The 23818-nt window shown below is 34.2% G+C and overlaps 1 protein-coding gene across 1 annotated transcript; it reads right to left on the bottom strand.

Annotated features, from left to right (window-relative positions):
• Positions 1-650: 650 nt before the first annotated feature.
• LOC134261503 (progranulin-like) lies at positions 651-23559 on the bottom strand. The gene is made up of 14 exons (XM_062743939.1): positions 23536-23559; positions 19299-19484; positions 17283-17399; positions 16632-16862; positions 15125-15355; positions 13393-13623; positions 11664-11891; positions 10449-10676; positions 7642-7869; positions 6425-6652; positions 3774-4001; positions 2557-2787; positions 839-1069; positions 651-737 (listed from the first exon to the last, which is right to left on the bottom strand). Exons 1-14 carry the CDS (start codon positions 23557-23559, stop codon positions 735-737), a joined length of 2625 nt encoding a protein of 874 aa, XP_062599923.1. The 3' UTR covers positions 651-734.
• Positions 23560-23818: the final 259 nt, after the last annotated feature.

Genomic DNA, 23818 nt, shown 5'->3' with positions numbered 1-23818 from the left:
TATATATATATATATATATATATATATATATATATATATATATATATATATATATAAGTTCAATAAATTAGCATTCGTTCACAGCAAAACTTCTCTAAGTAATTCTTTTATTCGTACCTTATATGTACATAAATAAGCAAACAAGATGCAACACTACAATGCTAACATTAGATTAAGTACAGACTGTATATTAATTATTCAGTTATATAAATTTGATTAATTACATTATTTATAGAAAGACTATATATTTAATATTTTTATTAGATTTATATTCGGAAGTTAACTAAATATTTTTCAAAATAAAACCTGTCAATGTATCATTCCGTTTTTTCTGGTCAATCAAAAAAAGGGTGAACAACAAAAATTGTAACCTAGGCCCTAAAAACATTAATACTGTAAATTTCTCGAAGATAATAATATTAAGTACAACATGTGTGCTTTAGCAAGAATTCATTTTATACAATCAATTCATATTTGAAATGAGACAATGGACTTGCATCTACTTGATATCAACTTAAATTTTTAACTTCTATTTCACAAACTTTTTATCTAGATTTGAGCGTACACTTTAGTAATTAGTAGCTTTCAATATTATTCTAAACATTGGCACCCAAAGTCAGTCCACAAACGTACACATTAACGTATAGTCACAACTATATTTTTTGGAATTATTTCTCTCGGACGTCTTTTTAGTGCAGGTTTTTTCTCTTAAAAAATTTCTTGGTTTCAATTTCTTACTGTAAATAGAAAAAAAAAATATATCCACAGAGTATAGTGATATCATAATAAATGTATACACTGTATTCATTGTAAACATTTGTTGAAAATCATAACTTACATTTGGTACAGGACAACACCCATATCCTCCACTGGAAAGTTTACAGCAAGTCTGTCCAGTTTTACATTCATGTTGACCATCAGGACAAACCACACTCTCTGATATCAAAAGAGCAGGTTGTTTCTTAACCCAGTCCGTGACTTGACTGGACCCTCCTCTTGTACAGTATCCATAAGAGGTGCAGGTATATCCATCAGGACAGCAGTTTTTACCATCACTACAGCACACAGCCTGACAAAAAATTATTCACAGCATTTCATAGACGAGAATTTTTGTCTCAAATCTTCATATTTCATCGGGTAGTTTGATTTATTGAATGTTGTTTAACATCCTTCTCGAGCTTTTCTCACTGATGTGGAGACGCCATCATTTGCTGTTGAAGAGCTACAAACCATCAATCAGAAAGGGATCTTTTCGTGCCAAAAGATACTGTCACACGGGACCTCACAATTTATACGGTCTCATCCAAAGTAACGGCCTAGCTCTACCTCCAACAGTGGGATTCGAACCAACAACGTAAGGATCAACACCTTACTTCGCGACTCTAGATCAGACGCTCTAAAAACTCCGCCACACGGGCAACATCAGGTATACTGTGAAATCACTAATTTTCGTTGGGGTTTAATTTTCCTTGTTTTCAAGTATGGAGAGACACGAATTCATGATCACCACCAAATATAAAATTTCATATGCATTACTCGTAACATTTCTCCAACCATGAAATCAAATCCCAACAAACCAATAGCTTTTTTCTCAAACCTCGACAATTCAACCCCATGAAAATATGTGATTTTACAGTATTGAAAAATAAATGCTACATATGTTGCCACAGAAAAATGCTCTTTGGAAGTATGTCATCTTCTAATGTTATAGAGTTTAATTATTCTTTTATTTTCTATTCGAGACCAAAAGGTACATGGACACAGTTTCACCTGTTTTTTTTAAAACAATTTAAAGAGGCTGGGCGGTTGTTGCCATTTTTAGAACATATTGACCTCCATTAGAAGAAGAGCTACATATGAAGATATAAAAAATGATCAAATTTTAAAACTAGAATTTTCGCAATTTTCCTTTGCCAAATAATAGTTGACAGCTTAAGATATCATATCTGAAAAAATAAATTAAATCTGGTGGTTAATTTGTGCTTAGTTTGTTGACCCCCCAGCATCCTTAATGTTTACATTTTCTAATTGAGGCAATTGAAATGATCAGCAAAGATTTCAACATCTGGTTTGTTCATTTACAAAGAAGTTACAAAACTTTAAATTCTTCATATTGTTAACAAGGCTGGTGTCTTGTTTTTGTTTACATATTCAAATGTCATACTTATAACAAAACAAGATGCAGTAGATCACAAGAAACTGTCTAATGGTATTTAGAATTAATTTAAATTGAAAATTCTGCTTTGAACGAATATGTATAAGTATTATGTAACCTATGAAAAGAAAAAAAAAATATATGACACGGGTCTTGTTTAAATAAAGGTTTGGAGCTTTTAATCTGTCTTGTATCCAAACAGCTAAAATTGAAACTTTTGATAACATTTAAAATTAAGTATTTGCAAACATACAAAAGGAAAAATAGATTTGAAAATTTTCAGCTGAAACCCTGTCCATGTCCATTTAATTCAGCCAATTTGCAAAATCAGTATTGGAATGTGCAATAGAAATTCCTGTTTGTACGTATTCATTATACACTTTAAATTTCTACAGACTAACCTTTGGGAAGGGACAGCATCCATACTGACCAGTGGATAGTTTACAGCAAGTTTGTCCAGAAGGGCACATGACTTGACCACCAGGACAAACCACATTCCCTGATGTCAACAGAGCAGGTTGTTTCTTAACCCAGTCCGTGACTTCACTGGACCCTCCTCTTGTACAGTATCCATAAGAGGTGCAGGTATATCCATCAGGACAGCAGTGTTTACCATCACTACAGCACACAGCCTGACAAAAAAATTATTCACAGCATTTCATAGACGAGAATTTTTGTCTCAAATCTTCATATTACATCGGGTAGTTTGATTGATTGAACGTTGTTTAACATCCTTCTCGAGGTTTTTTCACTGATGTGGAGACGCCATCATTTTCTGTTGGAGAGCTACAAACCATCAAGCAAAAAGGGATCTTTTCGTGCCAAAAGATACTGTCACAGGGGACCTCACAATTTATACGGTCTCATCCAAAGTAACGGCCTAGCTCTACCTCCAACAGTGGGATTCGAACCAACAACGTAAGGATTAACACCTTACTTCGCGACTCTAGGTCAGACGCTCTAAAAACTCCGCCACATGGGCAACATCGGATATACAGTGAAATCACTCATTTTCGTTGAGGTTTAATTTTCGTTGTTTTCGAGCTATAGAGAAACTCACGAATTCATGACCACCACGAAATGTAAAATTTTATATGCATTACTCGTAACACTTCTCCTACCACGAAATCAAATCCCAACAAACCAATAACTTTTTCTAAAACCTCGTAAATTCAACCCCATGAAAATATGTGATTTTACAGTATTGAAAAATAGATGCTACATACGTTGCCACCGAAAAATGCTCATTGGAAGTATGTCATCTTCTATTGTCAAAGAGTTTAATTATTCTTTTATTTTCCTTTTAAGACTTAAAAGTATAAGGAGACAGTTTCACCTGTTTTCTAAAACCGATTTTAATGTTTACATTTTCTTGTTTAAATAAAGGTTTGGAGCTTTTAATCTTTTTTGCATCTTAACAGCTAAAATTGAAACTTTTAATAATAATTAAAATTTAGTATTTGCAAACATAAAAAAGGAAAAATAGATTTGAACATTTTCAGCTGAAACCGTATCCATGTCCATTTAATTAAGCAAATTTGCAAAATCAGTATTGGAATGTGCATTATAAATTCCTGTTTGTACGTATTCATTATACACTTAATTTCTACAGACTAACCTTTGGTACGGGACAGCATCCATATTCACCAGTGAACAGTTTACAGCAAGTGGATCCAGAATAGCAACCGACTTGACCACCAGGACAAACCACATACTCTGATGTCAACAGAGCAGGTTGTTTCTCAACCCATTTCATGACTTGACTGGACCCTCCTTTAGTACATGCCCCAGGGATGCATGTATATCCATTAGGGCAGCAGTGTTTACCATCACTACAACACACAGCCTGACAAAAAATAAGTAACAGCATTTCATCCACGCGAATATTTTTACTCAAATCTTCATATCCCATTAGATAATTTGATTTCTTGTATGTTGTTTATCATCTTTCTCGAGCTTTTTTCACTCATGTGAAGACGCCACCACTTTCCGTTGAAGAGCTACAAACCATTGAGCAGTAAGGGATCTTTTCGTGCCTACAGGTACTGTCACACGGGACCTCGCGATTTATACGGTCTCATCCAAAGTAACGGCCTAGCTCTACCTCCAACAGTGGGATTTGAACAAGGAACGTAAGCATCAACACCTTACTTGGCGACTCTAGATCAGACGCTCTAAAAACTCCGCCACGCGGGCAACATCATATATAGAGTGAACTTCGGGTAAAGGTTTGGAGCTTTTAATCTGTCTTCCATCTTAACAGTTAACAAGAGGCCCACGGGCCTTATAGGTCACCTGAGCATTATGCAACAACTTTCCACTTATTGAATTTGATTCATGTTTTAAGCCAGATGCTATATGACAATCACAATTTTGAAAGAGGCACCATTGATCATCATAACAATACACTTAGCAGTTGCTTAGCTTGGTTACTAAATACCCATACACAGGGTAGGGGAATAAAAATGCATTCGAACTAATCAGTAGTGCCCCTAACACTGTGACAAAAACCCCTGACCCTAGGTCCACACATTGCACAAATTTTAAAAATGCACCCTTAATATCAAAAAATAAATAAATGTTTTATAAATACAAAAGAGCAGATTTCAAACAATAAATTCATTTTCAGTATATAAGTAGATCCCCGCCCCCACCCAGACCCTGGGGCCTTGAAATTCACAAGTATGCAAGATTACGGCCCTTGCTCATCATAACTATAAAGGTAGTTCATCTGCTTTATAACCAGAGACAGAGAATAAAATTTTCAAGATTTAATGTATTTTCACTATATAATCAATCGAGCCCCGCCCCCCTACCCCCAGAACCCCTGACGCTGGGGCCATAAAATTCACAATTTTAGTAGAAGCATTCTTGCTCATCATAACTATGTACTTAGTTTATTTAATACCTAGGAGCAGAGGAGAAGATTTTCAAAGAATTCATGTATTTTTACTATATAATCTATTATAATCTATAGAGCCCCGCCCTAACACCAGAACCCTTGACCCTGGGGCCATAAAATTCACAATTTTGGTTGAGGCACTTTTGCTCATCATAACTATGCACTTAGTTAGTTTTCTTAATACCTAGGAGCAGAGAAGAAGATTTTCAAAGAATTCATGTATTTTCACTATATAATCAATAGAGCCCCCCCCCTCCCCAACACCAGAACCCATGACCCTGGGGCCATAAAATTCACAATTTTGGTTGAGGCACTCTTGCTCATAATAACTATGCACTTAGTTAGTTTATTCAATACCTAGGAGCAGAGTAGAAGATTTTCAAAGAATTCATGTATTTTCACTATATAATTAATAGAACCCCCCCCCAACACCAGAACCCTTGACCCTGGGGCCATAAAATTCACAATTTTGGTAGAGGCACTCTTGCTCATCATAACTATGCACTTATTTAGTATATTTGATATCCAGGGGCAGAGAAGAAGATTTTCAAAGAAATCATGTATTTTCACTATATATAATCAATAGAGCCCCGCCCTAACAGCAGAACCCCTGACCCTGGGGCCATAAAATTCACAATTTTGGTAGAGGCACTCTTGCTCATCATAACTATGTACTTAGTTCATTTATTTAATACCCAGGAGTAGAGAAGAAGATTTTCAAAGAAATAATGCATTTTCACTATATACTTATTTAGCCCCGCCCTAGCACTAGAACCCCTGACCCCAGGGCCATGAATTTCACAATTTTGGTAGAGGACTCAATGCTGATTACAATCATGCAAACAGTTTGACTGCTTGATGTCCAGGAGTAAAGAAGAAGATTTTTAAAGATTGCATTAATTTTAGTGGTTTTGGCCCCACCCCTCAGGCCCCAGGGGGGCAGGGATCATGAAATTCATAATTTTTGTTCCCCTTCACCCATAGATGCTTTGTGCCAAATTTGGTTGAAATTGGTTCAGTGGTTGCAGAGAAGAAGCTGAAAATGTTCAAATGTTAACACACGACGGACGACGAACGACGGACGACGAACGACGAACGACGAACGACGGACGACGACGGACGAAAACGGATAGCAATAGGTCACCTGAGTTTACTCAGGTGACCTAAAAATTAAAACTTTTAATAATAATTAAAATTTAGTATTTGCAAACATAAAAAAGGAAAAATAGATTTGAAAATTTTCAGCTGAAACCGTATCCATGTCCATTTAATTAAGCAAATTTGCAAAATCAGTATTGGAATGTGCAATATAAATTCCTGTTTGTACGTATTCATTAATTATACACTTACAATTTCTACAGACTAACCTTTGGTAAGGGACAGCATCCATATTCACCAGTGAACAGTTTACAGCAAGTGGATCCAGAAGTGCACATTTTTTTACCACCAGGACAAACCACATTCTCTGATGTCAACAGAGCAGGTTGTTTCTCAACCCATTTCATGACTTGACTGGACCCTCCTTTAGTACATGCCCCAGGGATGCATGTATATCCATTAGGGCAGCAGTGTTTACCATCACTACAACACACAGCCTGACAAAAAAAATAATTAACAGCATTTCATACACGAGAATTTTTTTACTCAAATCTTCATATTCCATTAGGTAATTTGATTTCTTGTATGTTGTTTAACATCCTTCTCGAGCTTTTTTCACTCATGTGGAGACGCCACCACTTTCCGTTGAAGAGCTACAAACCATTGAGCAGTAAGGGATCTTTTCGTGCCAACAGATACTGTCACACGGGACCTCGTGATTTATACGGTCTCATCCAAAGTGTCGATCTAGCTCTACCTCCAACAGTGGTATTTGAACAAGGAACGAAAGCATCAACACCTTACTTGGCGACTCGAGATCAGACTCTCTAAAAATTCTGCCACGCGGGCAACATCGGATATACAGTGAAATCTCTCATTTTCATTGAGGTTTAATTTTCGTTGTTTTCGAGCTATAGAGAAACTCACGAATTCATGACCACCACGAAATGTAAAATTTTATATGCATTACTCGTAACACTTCTCCTACCACGAAATCAAATCCCAACAAACCAATAACTTTTTCTCAAACCTCGTAAATTCAACCCCATGAAAATATGTGATTTTACAGTATTGAAAAATAAATGCTACATATGTTGCCACCGAAAAATGCTCATTGGAAGTATGTCATCTTCTATTGTCAAAGAGTTTAATTATTCTTTTATTTTCTTTTTAAGACTTAAAAGTATAAGGAGACAGTTTCACCTGTTTTCTAAAACCGATTTTAATGTTTACATTTTCTTGTTTAAATAAAGGTGTGGAGCTTTTAATCTTTTTTGCATCTTAACAGCTAAAATTGAACATTTTAATAATAATTAATATTTAGTATTTGCAAACATAAAAAAAGGAAAAATAGATTTGAAAATTTTCAGCTGAAACCGTATCCATGTCCATTTAATTAAGCAAATTTGCAAAATCAGTATTGGAATGTGCATTATAAATTCCTGTTTGTACGTATTCATTATGCACTTAATTTCTACAGACTAACCTTTGGTACGGGACAGCATCCATATTCACCAGTGAACAGTTTACAGCAAGTGGATCCAGAATAGCAACCGACTTGACCACCAGGACAAACCACATACTCTGATGTCAACAGAGCAGGTTGTTTCTCAACCCATTTCATGACTTGACTGGACCCCCCTTTAGTACATGCCCCAGGGATGCATGTATATCCATTAGGGCAGCAGTGTTTACCATCACTACAACACACAGCCTGACAAAAAATAAGTAACAGCATTTCATCCACGAGAATATTTTTACTCAAATCTTCATATCCCATTAGATAATTTGATTTCTTGTATGTTGTTTATCATCTTTCTCGAGCTTTTTTCACTCATGTGAAGACGCCACCACTTTCCGTTGAAGAGCTACAAACCATTGAGCAGTAAGGGATCTTTTCGTGCCTACAGGTACTGTCACACGGGACCTCGCGATTTATACGGTCTCATCCAAAGTAACGGCCTAGCTCTACCTCCAACAGTGGTATTTGAACAAGGAACGTAAGCATCAACACCTTACTTGGCGACTCTAGATCAGACGCTCTAAAAACTCCGCCACGCGGGCAACATCATATATAGAGTGAACTTCGGGTAAAGGTTTGGAGCTTTTAATCTGTCTTCCATCTTAACAGTTAACAAGAGGCCCACGGGCCTTATAGGTCACCTGAGCATTATGCAACAACTTTCCACTTATTGAATTTGATTCATGTTTTAAGCCAGATGCTATATGACAATCACAATTTTGAAAGAGGCACCATTGATCATCATAACAATACACTTAGCAGTTGCTTAGCTTGGTTACTAAATACCCATACACAGGGTAGGGGAATAAAAATGCATTCGAACTAATCAGTAGTGCCCCTAACACTGTGACAAAAACCCCTGACCCTAGGTCCACACATTGCACAAATTTTAAAAATGCACCCTTAATATCAAAAAATAAATAAATGTTTTATAAATACAAAAGAGCAGATTTCAAACAATAAATTCATTTTCAGTATATAAGTAGATCCCCGCCCCCACCCAGACCCTGGGGCCTTGAAATTCACAAGTATGCAAGATTACGGCCCTTGCTCATCATAACTATAAAGGTAGTTCATCTGCTTTATAACCAGAGACAGAGAATAAAATTTTCAAGATTTAATGTATTTTCACTATATAATCAATCGAGCCCCGCCCCCCTAACACCAGAACCCCTGACCCTGGGGCCATAAAATTCATAATTCTAAAAGAGGCATTCTTGCTCATCATAACTATGTACTTAGTTTATTTAATACCTAGGAGCAGAGGAGAAGATTTTCAAAGAATTCATGTATTTTTACTATATAATCTATTATAATCTATAGAGCCCCGCCCTAACACCAGAACCCTTGACCCTGGGGCCATAAAATTCACAATTTTGGTGAAGGCACTCTTGCTCATCATAACTATGCACTTAGTTAGTTTATTTAATACCTACGAGCAGAGAAGAAGATTTTCAAAGATTCATGTATTTTTTCTATATAATCTATAGAGCCCAGCCCTAACACCAGAACCCTGGGGCCATAAAATTCACAATTTTGGTTGAGGCACTTTTGCTCATCATAACTATGCACTTAGTTAGTTTACTTAATACCTAGGAGCAGAGAAGAAGATTTTCAAAGAATTCATGTATTTTCACTATATAATCAATAGAGCCCCCCCCCCTCCCCAACACCAGAACCCTTGACCCTGGGGCCATAAAATTCACAATTTTGGTTGAGGCACTCTTGCTCATAATAACTATGCACTTAGTTAGTTTATTCAATACCTAGGAGCAGAGTAGAAGATTTTCAAATAATTCATTTATTTTAACTATTAATCAATAGAGCCCCCCCCCCCCAACACCAGAACCCTTGACCCTGGGGCCATAAAATTCACAATGTTGGTAGAGGCACTCTTGCTCATCATAACTATGCACTTATTTAGTATATTTGATATCCAGGGGCAGAGAAGAAGATTTTCAAAGAAATCATGTATTTTCACTATATATAATCAATAGAGCCCCGCCCTAACAGCAGAACCCCTGACCCTGGGGCCATAAAATTCACAATTTTGGTAGAGGCACTCTTGCTCATCATAACTATGTACTTAGTTCATTTATTTAATACCCAGGAGTAGAGAAGAAGATTTTCAAAGAAATAATGCATTTTCACTATATACTTATTTAGCCCCGCCCTAGCACTAGAACCCCTGACCCCAGGGCCATGAATTTCACAATTTTGGTAGAGGACTCAATGCTGATTACAATCATGCAAACAGTTTGACTGCTTGATGTCCAGGAGTAAAGAAGAAGATTTTTAAAGATTGCATTAATTTTAGTGGTTTTGGCCCCACCCCTCAGGCCCCAGGGGGGCAGGGATCATGAAATTCATATTTTTTGTTTCCCTACACCCATAGATGCTTTGTGCCAAATTTGGTTGAAATTGGTTCAGTGGTTGCAGAGAAGAAGCTGAAAATGTTCAAATGTTAACACACGACGGACGACGAACGACGGACGACGAACGACGAACGACGGACGACGACGGACGAAAACGGATAGCAATAGGTCACCTGAGTTTACTCAGGTGACCTAAAAATTAAAACTTTTAATAATAATTAAAATTTAGTATTTGCAAACATAAAAAAGGAAAAATAGATTTGAAAATTTTCAGCTGAAACCGTATCCATGTCCATTTAATTAAGCAAATTTGCAAAATCAGTATTGGAATGTGCAATAGAAATTCCTGTTTGTACGTATTCATTAATTATACACTTACAATTTCTACAGACTAACCTTTGGTAAGGGACAGCATCCATATTCACCAGTGAACAGTTTACAGCAAGTGGATCCAGAAGTGCACATTTTTTTACCACCAGGACAAACCACATTCTCTGATGTCAACAGAGCAGGTTGTTTCTCAACCCATTTCATGACTTGACTGGACCCCCCTTTAGTACATGCCCCAGGGATGCATGTATATCCATTAGGGCAGCAGTGTTTACCATCACTACAACACACAGCCTGACAAAAAATAATTAACAGCATTTCATCCACGAGAATTTTTTTACTCAAATCTTCATATTCCATTAGGTAATTTGATTTCTTGTATGTTGTTTAACATCCTTCTCGAGCTTTTTTCACTCATGTGGAGACGCCACCACTTTCTGTTGAAGAGCTACAAACCACTGAGCAGTAAGGGATCTTTTCGTGCCAACAGATACTGTCACACGGGACCTCGTGATTTATACGGTCTCATCCAAAGTGTCGATCTAGCTCTACCTCCAACAGTGGTATTTGAACAAGGAACGAAAGCATCAACACCTTACTTGGCGACTCGAGATCAGACTCTCTAAAAATTCTGCCACGCGGGCAACATCGGATATACAGTGAAATCACTCATTTTCGTTGAGGTTTAATTTTCGTTGTTTTCGAGCTATAGAGAAACTCACGAATTCATGACCACCACGAAATGTAAAATTTTATATGCATTACTCGTAACACTTCTCCTACCACGAAATCAAATCCCAACAAACCAATAACTTTTTCTCAAACCTCGTAAATTCAACCCCATGAAAATATGTGATTTTACAGTATTGAAAAATAAATGCTACATATGTTGCCACCGAAAAATGCTCATTGGAAGTATGTCATCTTCTATTGTCAAAGAGTTTAATTATTCTTTTATTTTCCTTTTAAGACTTAAAAGTATAAGGAGACAGTTTCACCTGTTTTCTAAAACCGATTTTAATGTTTACATTTTCTTGTTTAAATAAAGGTGTGGAGCTTTTAATCTTTTTTGCATCTTAACAGCTAAAATTGAACATTTTAATAATAATTAATATTTAGTATTTGCAAACATAAAAAAAGGAAAAATAGATTTGAAAATTTTCAGCTGAAACCGTATCCATGTCCATTTAATTAAGCAAATTTGCAAAATCAGTATTGGAATGTGCATTATAAATTCCTGTTTGTACGTATTCATTATGCACTTAATTTCTACAGACTAACCTTTGGTACGGGACAGCATCCATATTCACCAGTGAACAGTTTACAGCAAGTGGATCCAGAATAGCAACCGACTTGACCACCAGGACAAACCACATACTCTGATGTCAACAGAGCAGGTTGTTTCTCAACCCATTTTATGACTTGACTGGACCCCCCTTTAGTACATGCCCCAGGGATGCATGTATATCCATTAGGGCAGCAGTGTTTACCATCACTACAACACACAGCCTGACAAAAAAATAATTAACAGCATTTCATACACGAGAATTTTTTTACTCAAATCTTCATATTCCATTAGGTAATTTGATTTCTTGTATGTTGTTTAACATCCTTCTCGAGCTTTTTTCACTGATGTGGAGACGCCACCACTTTCCGTTGAAGAGCTACAAACCATTGAGCAGTAAAGGATCTTTTCGTGCCAACAGATACTGTCACACGGGACCTCGCGAATTATACGGTCTCATCCAAAGTGTCGGTCTAGCTCTACATCCAATAGTGGTATTTGAACAAGGAACGTAAGCATCAATACCTTACTTCGCGACTCTAGATCAGACGCTCTAAAAACTCCGCCACGCGGGCAACATCGGATATACAGTGAAATCACTCATTTTCGTTGGGGTTTAATTTTCCTTGTTTTCGAGGTATGGAGAGACTCACGAATTCATGATCACCACGAAATATAAAATTTCATATGCATTACTCGTAACATTTCTCCAACCATGAAATCAAATCCCAACAAACCAATAGCATTTTTCTCAAACCTCGAAAATTCAACCCCAAGAAAATAAGTGATTTTACAGTATTGAAAAATAAATGCTACATATGTTGCCACAGAAAAATGCTCTTTGGAAGTATGTCATCTTCTAATGTTACAGAGTTTAATTATTCTTTTATTTTCTATTTGAGACCAAAAGGTACATGGGCACAGTTTCACCTGTTTTTTTTAAACAATTTAAAGAGGTTGGGCGGTTGTTGCCATTTTTAGAACATATTGACCTCCTTTAGAAGAAGAGCTCCATATGAAGATATAAAAAATGATCAAATTTTAAAACTAGAATTTTCGCAATTTTCCTTTGCCAAATAATAGTTTACAGCTTAAGATATCATATCTGAAAAAATTAAATTAAATCTGGTGGTTAATTTGTGCTTAGTTTGTTGAACCCCCTCCCCCCCCCCAGCATCCTTAATGTTTACATTTTCTAATTGAGGCAATTGAAATGATCAGCAAAGATTTCAACATCTGGTTTGTTCATTTACAAAGAAGACACAGGACTTTAAATTCTTCATATTGTTAACAAGGCTGGTGTCTTGTTTTTGTTTACATATTCAAATATCATACTTATAACAAAACAAGATTCAGTAGATCACAAGAAACTGTCTAATGGTATTTAGAATTAATTTAAATTGAAAATTCTACTTTGAACGAATATGTATAAGTATTATGTAACCTATAAAAACAAAAAAAATATGTGACACGGGTCTTGTTTAAATAAAGGTTTGGAGCTTTTAATCTGTCTTGTATCTTAACAGCTAAAATTGAAACTTTTGATATCATTTAAAATGAAGTATTTGCAAACATATAAAAGGAGAAATAGATTTGAAAATTTTCAGCTGAAACCCTGTCCATGTCCATTTAATTAAGCCAATTTGCAAAATCAGTATTGGAATGTGCAATAGAAATTCCTGTTTGTACGTATTCATTATACACTTTAAATTTCTACAGACTAACCTTTGGTAAGGGACAGCATCCATACTGACCAGTGGATAGTTTACAGCAAGTGTTTCCAGAAGGGCACATGGCTTGACCACCAGGACAAACCACATTCCCTGATGTCAAGAGAGCAGGTTGTTTCTTAACCCAGTCCGTGACTTGACTGGACCCTCCTCTTGTACAGTATCCGTAAGAGGTGCAGGTATATCCATCAGGACAGCAGTTTTTACCATCACTACAGCACACAGCCTGACAAAAAATTATTCACAGCATTTCATAGACGAGAATTTTTGTCTCAAATCTTCATATTTCATCTGGTAGTTTGATTTATTGAATGTTGTTTAACATCCTTCTCGAGCTTTTTTCACTGATGTGGAGACGCCATCATTTTCTGTTGGAGAGCTACAAACCATCAAGCAAAAAGGGATCTTTTCGTGCCAACAGATACTGTCACAGGGGACCTCACAATTTATACGGTCTCATCCAAAGTAACGGCCTAGCTCTACCTCCAACAGTGGGATTCAAACCAACAACGTAAGGATCAACACCTTACTTTGCGACTCTAGATCAGACGCTCTAAAAACTCCGCCACACGGGCCACATCAGGTATACTGTGAAATCACTAATTTTCGTTGGGGTTTAATTTTCCTTGTTTTCAGGTATGGAGAGACTCACGAATTCATGATCACCACCAAATATAAAATTTCATATGCATTACTCGTAACATTTCTCCAACCATGAAATCAAATCCCAACAAACCAATAGCTTTTTTCTCAAACCTCGAAAATTCAACCCCATGAAAATACGTGATTTTACAGTATTGAAAAATAAATGCTACATATGTTGCCACAGAAAAATGCTCTTTGGAAGTATGTCATCTTCTAATGATATAGAGTTTAATTATTCTTTTATTTTCTATTTGAGACCAAAAGGTACATGGACACAGTTTCACCTGGGTTTTTTTAAACAATTTAAAGAGGTTGGGCGGTTGTTGCCATTTTTAGAACATATTGACCTCCTTTAGAAGAAGAGCTCCATATGAAGATATAAAAAATGATCAAATTTTAAAACTAGAATTTTCGCAATTTTCCTTTGCCAAATAATAGTTGACAGCTTAAGATATCATATCTGAAAAATTAAATTAAATCTGGTGGTTAATTTGTGCTTAGTTTGTTGACCCCCCCCCCTTCCCCCCCAGCATCCTTAATGTTTACATTTTCTAATTGAGGCAATTGAAATGATCAGCAAACATTTCAACATCTGGTTTGTTCATTTACAAAGAAGTTACAAAACTTTAAATTCTTCATATTGTTAACAAGGCTGGTGTCTTGTTTTTGTTTACATATTCAAATATCATACTTATAACAAAACAAGATTCAGTAGATCACAAGAAACTGTCTAATGGTATTTAGAATTAATTTAAATTGAAAATTCTGCTTTGAACGAATATGTATAAGTATTATGTAACCTATGAAAACAAAAAAAAATATATGACACGGGTCTTGTTTAAATAAAGGTTTGGAGCTTCTAATCTGTCTTGTATCCTAACAGCTAAAATTGAAACTTTTGATAACATTTAAAATTAAGTATTTGCAAACATATAAAAGGAAAAATAGATTTGAAAATTTTCAGCTGAAACCCTGTCCATGTCCATTTAATTCAGCAAATTTGCAAAATCAGTATTGGAATGTGCAATAGAAATTCCTGTTTGTACGTATTCATTATACACTTTAAATTTCTACAGACTAACCTTTGGGAAGGGACAGCATCCATACTGACCAGTGGATAGTTTACAGCAAGTTTGTCCAGACGGGCACATGACTTGACCACCAGGACAAACCACATTCTCTGATGTCAACAGAGCAGGTTGTTTCTTAACCCAGTCCGTGACTTCACTGGACCCTCCTCTTGTACAGTATCCATAAGAGGTGCATGTATATCCATCAGGACAGCAGTTTTTACCATCACTACAGCACACAGCCTGACAAAAAATTATTCACAGCATTTCATAGACGAGAATTTTTGTCTCAGATCTTCATATTTCATCGGGTAGTTTGATTGATTGAATGTTGTTTAATATCCTTCTCGAGCTTTTTTCACTGATGTGGAGACGCCATCATTTTCTGTTGAAGAGCTACAAACCATCAAGCAGTAAGGGATCTTTTCGTGCCAACAGATACTGTCACAGGGGACCTCACAATTTATACGTCTCATCCAAAGTAACGGCCTAGCTCTACCTCCAACAGTGGGATTCGAACCAACAACGTAAGGATCAACACCTTACTTCGCGACTCTAGATCAGACGCTCTAAAAACTCCGCCACACGGGCCACATCAGGTATACTGTGAAATCACTAATTTTCGTTGGGGTTTAATTTTCCTTGTTTTCAGGTCTGGAGAAACTCACGAATTCATGATCACCACCAAATATAAAATTTCATATGCATTACTCGTAACATTTCTCCAACCATGAAATCAAATCCCAACAAACCAATAGCTTTTTTCTCAAACCTCGAAAATTCAACCCCATGAAAATATGTGATTTTACAGTATTGAAAAATAAATGCTACATATGTTGCCACAGAAAAATGCTCATTGGAAGTATGTCATCTTCTAATGTTATAGAGTTTAATTATTCTTTTATTTTCTATTTGAGACCAAAAGGTATATGGACACAGTTTCACCTCTTTTTTTTTTAAACAATTTTAATGTTTACATTTTCTAATTGAGGCAATTCAAATGATCAGCAAAGATTTCAACATCTGGTTTGTTCGTTTACAAAGAAGATACAGGACTTTAAATTCTTCATATTGTTAACAAGGCTGGTGTCTTGTTTTTGTTTACAAATCAAATATCATACTTTCATGTATAACAAAACAAGATTCAGTAGATCACAAGAAACTGTCTAATGGTTTTTAGAATTAATTTTAAGTGAAAATTCTGCTTTGAACGAATATGTATAGGTATTATGTAACCTATGAAAACAAAAAAAAAATATGTGACACGGGTCTTGTTTAAATCAAGGTTTGGAGCTTCTAATCTGTCTTGTATCCTAACAGCTAAAATTGAAACTTTTGATAACATTTAAAATTAAGTATTTGCAAACATATAAAAGCAAAAATAGATTTGAAAATTTTTAGCTGAAACCCTGTCCATGTCCATTTAATTCAGCAAATTTGCAAAATCAGTATTGGAATGTGCAATAGAAATTCCTGTTTGTACGTATTCATTATACACTTTAAATTTCTACAGACTAACCTTTGGTAAGGGACAGCATCCATACTGACCAGTGGATAGTTTACAGCAAGTTTGTCCAGAAGGGCACATGGCTTGACCACCAGGACAAACCACATTCCCTGATGTCAACAGAGCAGGTTGTTTCTTAACCCAGTCTGTGACTTGACTGGACCCTCCTCTTGTACAGTATCCATAAGAGGTGCATGTATATCCATCAGGACAGCAGTTTATACCATCACTACAGCACACAGCCTGACAAAAAATAATTAACAGCATTGTACAGACGAGAATTTTTGTCTCAAATCTTCATATTTCATCAGGTACGATGGTATATTGATTTATTGTACAGGTATGTTGTTTAACGTCCTTCACTTTGAGATTTTTTCACTCATATGGAGACGCCACCACTTTCCAGTGGAGAGCAACAAATTCTGTCATATGCTCGGCACTAAAGACGATAAGGTATATTAAATAAATAAATTCTACATATGTTGTCACTGAAAATGCTTTTTAGATGTACATGTATGATTCTTCTTCGAATACGTAATACAATTTATTATTATTTTAATCTCTGACTTAATCAAACAAATTTGCACAATCAGTATCGGAATGTGCAATATAAATTCCTGTTTGTACGTATTCATTATACACTTTAAATTTCTACAGACTAACCTTTGGTAAGGGACAGCATCCATACTGACCAGTGGAAAGTTTACAGCAAGTGCTTCCAGAAATGCACGCTGACTGACCATCAGGACAAACTACACTTGCCGACTTCAGTAAAAGTTTCTATCAAATATATTAATTTTTTTATTGATAATAAAAGGAAAAAAATGAAAGATAAAAAAAACAACTTATTTCATTGTTTGCTGAGTTTTGGGTTTTTTGTATACACCAGAAAAAAACACGAAAATCTGTGAACATGATCGTTGTAGACCTTGTGCCACAATAAACCTGGAGATTTATCAAATCACTTTCTTTATTAAAACAAACAAACATAGCTACAATGATGTAGCCCTCTTTGATTTTGTTTGGGAGACGTCCTTTCTTGAAAAATGTCAGACCAAAACATTAGAAAGGGCTACAGTATTGCACCTTATACAAACACAATCATTTCCATTTAAAAGCTGGAGTCAAAAATACTGTGTAAAGAATGTAGATCGGGACACATATGTATAGTGATGAACACTGAAGGGATTTTATATTTCAATAAAATGTTTTGAGCTTTCTTTTGAATGGTGTAGTTTAAGTTTTTAAATTTTATGCCCATTTTTAGAAAGGTAAGTCTAATGGTTAATTGAATCCATTCTATAAATGAAAAAAGCTAATCAGATTGGCAGTGTACATGTACATAAACATCGAGCATACATGTGTTCTATTGACACTTGTTTTGTGATAATTGACTTTTAAAAATACATGGTAAATTCATAATAATGTTATTATTTGTTGTAATATGTAAATTTTGCAAAAGAAGGGAATCGCTCTATCATCTCTATGTCTCTCAAAATCATCATATAAGCAAAACTTATTTTACCTTTTTATTTAAAATTATTCTGTCTATGTAAAAATGGAACAAAAGCTATGTATAATATTTTGAATACAGAACACATAGTACCTTTTTTCAAAAGTAAAATGGTGTAAACATTTTGAAATTCAAGATCCCCTATTGGAAATGATATACTAAATTGCTTTTCAATGTACAAAAAGTTCTAAATTACAATGGCTAAAATTCAGAATAAATCAGCATATCTTCGTTACAATAAAACATTATATAAAATATGTTTGAAGGATACTAAATTATGTAGCTTCTGTCAGATATGTGAGGAAATAATTTTTCATATTATGTGGGAATGCCAGAAGGTTCAGGAGCTTTTAAATAGTTTTACCATTCTTTGTGAAGCTCATAATATAGAGTTTCCAAAAGATAGTTGTAATTTTATATTTGAAAATCCAAAACCCAACAATAATGAATTAAATACAATATTTTTTGTATTAAATCATTAAAATATAGAACTAAATGTCGGAATGAGGTTTTGAGATTACAAGCATTACGTGGAGATATTAAAACACTGCTATCTACGATGAAATATAGTGCAACAAAAAGCAATCAAACTAATGTATTAATAATAAATGGAAAGACTGGCTTTCACTCATGTAAGACCCTGAAACAAGAAACTAAAGACCTTTTTGCAATGCTTATACATACATATACCACTACTTTATTCCTGTGAACATGCTCTTCTTTCACCATTTCTCACCCCCCTCTATCTCTCTCTCTCTTTCTTTCTTTTTCTATCCCCCTCCCAAATTCACTATTATTGTTTTTGTATTTGTATATTATATGTATAAATGATGTATTGATGTTAATAAGATATTGTAAACATGTATAATGTGACAATTGATATTAATAAAAAAAATATATTTTGCTTCATGTACATGTAGTTATATAAAGAATGTGGTTTAAAGATGCATAGACACAGATTTAAAGTTAATAGTTTCTCAAATTTTCTGTATAATATCACGACTTATATATTGAAATAGCATTCCGCACGAAAATATAATAAATATCTTTTTTCATCTCAAAGTTAGTGAAACTTCGAATTTCTGGACAGCTTTGATTGACACATCCTTGCATTTTCACAAATTATATTACTCAAGAAAAGTGGCAATTTTGTCATGTACTCTTACATTAGCGAGAGGACAGCATCCATATTCCCCTGACTCCTGGATACAACAGGTGCTCCCGTCCAGACAGAAGGATTTCCCGTCCTGACACGGAGTCCCGGGAACGGCGGGATTCTCCCTGGGACGGAAATAAAGTGTATCACAGTGGACGACCGCCACAACCAATGGGAGGAGTAGAAAGCCTCGCATCTAAAAATATAAAGATAATTACAGGTACTAACAGGTGATAGTTTTTGAAGGAATGAAACACGATCCTGATCGACTTGTCTTCGTGCAGTCTCGACAATAGATTTCTAAGACACATAGACACGATAGAGCTAAAACTGAAACACGCTTATACATATTAACAACAACAAAATTAAGTAGACCCCGAAAACAGAAAAAAAAAATAAAACATGTAATACCAGTTTACACAATTGATATCAAAGTTCTTCCTCAATCTGTTTGAGTTATTTGTTTATTAAACAATGATAAAATCTATTCAAAAATAAAATTTTACAATAGCATGATAAAAACGTGAAGTTCAAAATACCTTGTAGTTGCTCAAAACTTCTTCAGAAATTAGTCTTGTGAACGTTTGAAGGATACGTATAAGGAGTCATGCAATCAGTTGACCTTACGAACCAATTTACAATCGTATAATAAAAATGTGAACTTCAAGATACCTTGTAGTTGCTCAAAATTTCCTCGGAAATTTAACCTTGTGAACTTTTGTAGGATATGTATAAGGATGTATAAGAGTCATTTAATCAATTGACTTTACTAACCTTTCTGCACTTTCACAATAGTATAATAAGAATGTGAACTTCAAGATACATGTACATGTACCTTAAAATAGATCAAAATTTGAAATTAACCTTGTGAACTTTTTAGGATATACGAGGGCTGTTCGAAAATTATTGAGACATTGTGTATATTGTGTATAGTATAATAGGAATGTGAACTTCAAGATACACGTACATGTACCTTAAAATAGATCAAAATTTGAAATTAACCTTGTGAACTTTTCTAGGATATACGAAGGCTGTTCGAAAATTATTGAGACATTATGTATATTTTGCTTTCTTATGAACGTCTTTCGGTGAAAATTTGCATATACGTTTGACATACACTAAGAATTAATAAAAGCAAAAAATATTTTACAAATAATAAATATTTTCTGTTCAATGGTATATGAATGCCTCATCAGTAGGGGTACCCGGAGCAGTCTCGAAATCAGATATTAAAAATATGTAACACCAACGTTCTAACTCTTCGTGAACCCATAATAAGAGCGAAAATAACTCTGTTAGAAATAACTTTGTTAGAATTTTGATCAGGAATACGGAGATCATAAAGAAATGAAGCGCGGTAGAGGAATCTGCTAAGAATGAAAAAATGGATTTTGACGTCAAGGGCGGAGCAGCGAACATACCTAAAATTTTGTGTAGGGCAATGTAGAACTCTTTTCTACGGAAGCCCATTTAGGACCTATCAAAAAATATTTTTGAATTCGTTATAACGATTTTTTAGAATTCGTTATAACGAATTAAATTTGTTATAACAGATTTATTGAATTCGTTATAACGAATCTAATTTATTTTAACAGATTTAATAAATTCGTAATATTCGTTATAACGAATTTAATTTGTTTTAACAGCCTTTTAGAATTCGTTATAACGAATTTAATTTGTTATTACAGCCTTTTAAAATACGTTATAACGAATTAAATTTGTTATTACAGATTATTGAATTCGTTATTACGAATTTAATCTGTTATTACAGATTTGTTGAATTCGTTATAACGAATTTAATCTGTTATTACAGATTTGTTGAATTCGTTATAACGAATTTAATCTGTTATTACAGATTTGTTGAATTCGTTATTGCCAAATTCGTTGAATTGGTTATAAAGAATTCAACAAATCTGTAATAACAGATTAAATTCGTTATAACGAATTCAATAAATCTGTAATAACAAATTCTGAAATTCGTTATAACGAAAAAATGAATCTGTAATAACAAATTTAATTCGTTATAACGTATTTTAAAAGGCTGTAATAACAAATTAAATTCGTTATAACGAATTCTAAAAGGCTGTTAAAACAAATTAAATTCGTTATAACGAATTCTAAAAATTTGTTATAACAAATTAAATTCGTTATAACGAATTCTAAAAATCGTTATAACGAATTCAAAAATATTTTTGATAGGTCCTAAATGGGCTTCCGTACTTTTCCAAACTCAATGAGCTGCTAAAATAATAACAAGGAGAAAAAACAATGTGTTAGGGTTTGTTATTTCATTGGTATACATCTTTTTTTTTACAATTAATTCAACCAGAGTAAAATCAAAAGCTCCGGACGACCATCAGGTATTAGGTACGGTATAAATATCGTTACGGTATTAAAGCCGCGTTATATATATATATATATATATATATATATATATATATATATATATATACATATATATATATATATATATATATATATATATATATATATATATATATATATTGATATATATATATATTATATGTAATTACAAAGAAGGAAAAGTATTAAACGCTTCCCGATCATTTTACATTCAAAACCATCTCCGACGTACGTGACGTTAAATGACGTAGTGATGCTGCTCCGGGTTGATAGGCATATGAATGTTTATCATTTCACCGAAACTTTTCTTATTATTATATACCCATCAATTTCCTTGTTTTTGTTACTGTTAATTTTACAGAGTTTGATCCGATTTTCCGGATCACCTCACTGTGGTTTTCTGAATCCATATCACCACTCTCTGAAACTGATGACGTAGTACGCAAAAACATGACGTTATTTTTCTTGCGCGTTAAAAAGTCCCTTTTTATTATGCTTTGTTTTATGGATAAATATTACACAATTGATCTCTAAAGTTTTATTCTGTTATATTTAGCTAGTTATAAGGGGGTATATAATAAATTTATCATTATAACAGTAACTTGATCCGAAGAGCCGTATCACGTCTCGTTGACAGGCGCGGATCATCAGATCAAACTCGACGCTTCGCGTCTCGTTAGCTCGACGTGATACGACCCTTCGGATCAAGTTACTGTTATAATAATATATATTTATCATAAGAATTAGAAATTTTGTGTAAGTGTTTTATTCGTCCTATATATATATATATATATATATATATATATATATATATATATATATATATATATATATATATATATATATATATATATATATATATATATATATATATATATATATATATATATATATAAGGATATATTAGAGACATGCAATCAGTTGACTTTATTAACTTTTATGCACTATAGTTAGGGCTAAGCAAAAATACATGTATCGATATTTCAGTATATTGCAATACAATGACAAAAAGTATTGTATTGCAATTATACATTTTTGTAGTATCGATATACCGACAAAATGCTGAAACTCAGGAATTCTACAATTATTATTAAGAAAAGTCAGAAAGGTATCTACGAAGGTTTGTGAGTAAGCAAAACATTAAGACAGAAGTTATTGTATGTGGTATTTCAGTATATAACTGTTATTAAATCAACTTGATTCTCTTCCCCTTAGGTTACTTTTCAAAGTATTGTTCATTCTATATATAAATTGAAATTAATATAATGAGAAAATGCCATATTTATAGTTGAAAATATTGCAATACATATTGCAATACAGTTAAAAATATCGCAATATATCACAATAATAATAATAATAATAATTGTTTTTATATAGCGCTTTTCTAGCATAAATGCTATTCAAAAAGCTTTACAATGCATTATTACCCCAGCACACCTTGATAATCCAGAATCTTTCTCAAAGCAAGCTGCCGTTATCAGCACTAGAACACCAACATTCTGACAATATCTTTCACTGTCTATAGCCAGGTACCCCTTTTACACTTGGATGGAGTGAGGAAATTCGTGTAAAGTGCCTTTCCGAAGGACACAACATCGGTTTGTCGTGGCCAGGATTCGAATTCGCAACTTTTCGGTTTGGAGTCCGGCACCTTAACCACTGGACTACCGACGCCACGAAATTTTTGGCCAATACCCGGTCCTAACTATATCTATCTGACTTAGGGACCAGGCAAATTTTATCACAATGATGGAACCAGTAGAAACATGTATGGGACAATGGATTTTTTCATCAAAAAAAGCCATTGTACAAAAACGTTTTAGCGATAAGTATCTATGAGACGCCTTTTTTAATAAAAAAAAAAAATGAGTTACAGCACTTACATGAAACTCAAGAGACACCTTCATTATATATTAAAACATTTATTTATACCCAAGAAAAAAATCAGAACTTTTCAAGTCAATCGAGGGATATATATTCCAACAAAAATCTTCAAATTAATAGGAAAAAATAAGAAAGTAAAAAAAAAATGTTAAAGATTTATGAAAATGAAAAAAAAAACTTTCATCGATGTTTGAAATTGCTGTAATCTGAAAGACTTCAGTCCTTCAGTAACCCATAGTTACCTTTTTGGCTATTTTGTTCCAATAATCCCACTAACATCAA

The sequence above is a fragment of the Saccostrea cucullata genome, unplaced genomic scaffold, assembly GCF_032062105.1.
Source record: "Saccostrea cucullata isolate Sc308-1 unplaced genomic scaffold, CSIRO_AGI_Scuc_v1 ctg356, whole genome shotgun sequence".
Taxonomy (NCBI): Eukaryota; Metazoa; Mollusca; class Bivalvia; order Ostreida; family Ostreidae; genus Saccostrea; species Saccostrea cuccullata.
This window is presented reverse-complemented; position numbering and strand designations above follow the sequence as displayed.

What these genes read in the sequence shown, in the direction of transcription:
- LOC134261503 (XM_062743939.1), bottom strand. Translation starts at nt 23,559, where the DNA reads ATGAAGGTGTCTCTTGAGTTTCAT. An exon ending in GATGCTGTCCTCTCGCTAAT is followed by an intron (nt 17,400 to 19,298) that starts GTAAGAGTACAT and finishes TATATTTGATAG; the next exon opens with AAACTTTTACTGAAGTCGGC. An exon ending in GATGCTGTCCCTTACCAAAG is followed by an intron (nt 7,870 to 10,448) that starts GTTAGTCTGTAG and finishes ATTTTTTGTCAG; the next exon opens with GCTGTGTGTTGTAGTGATGG.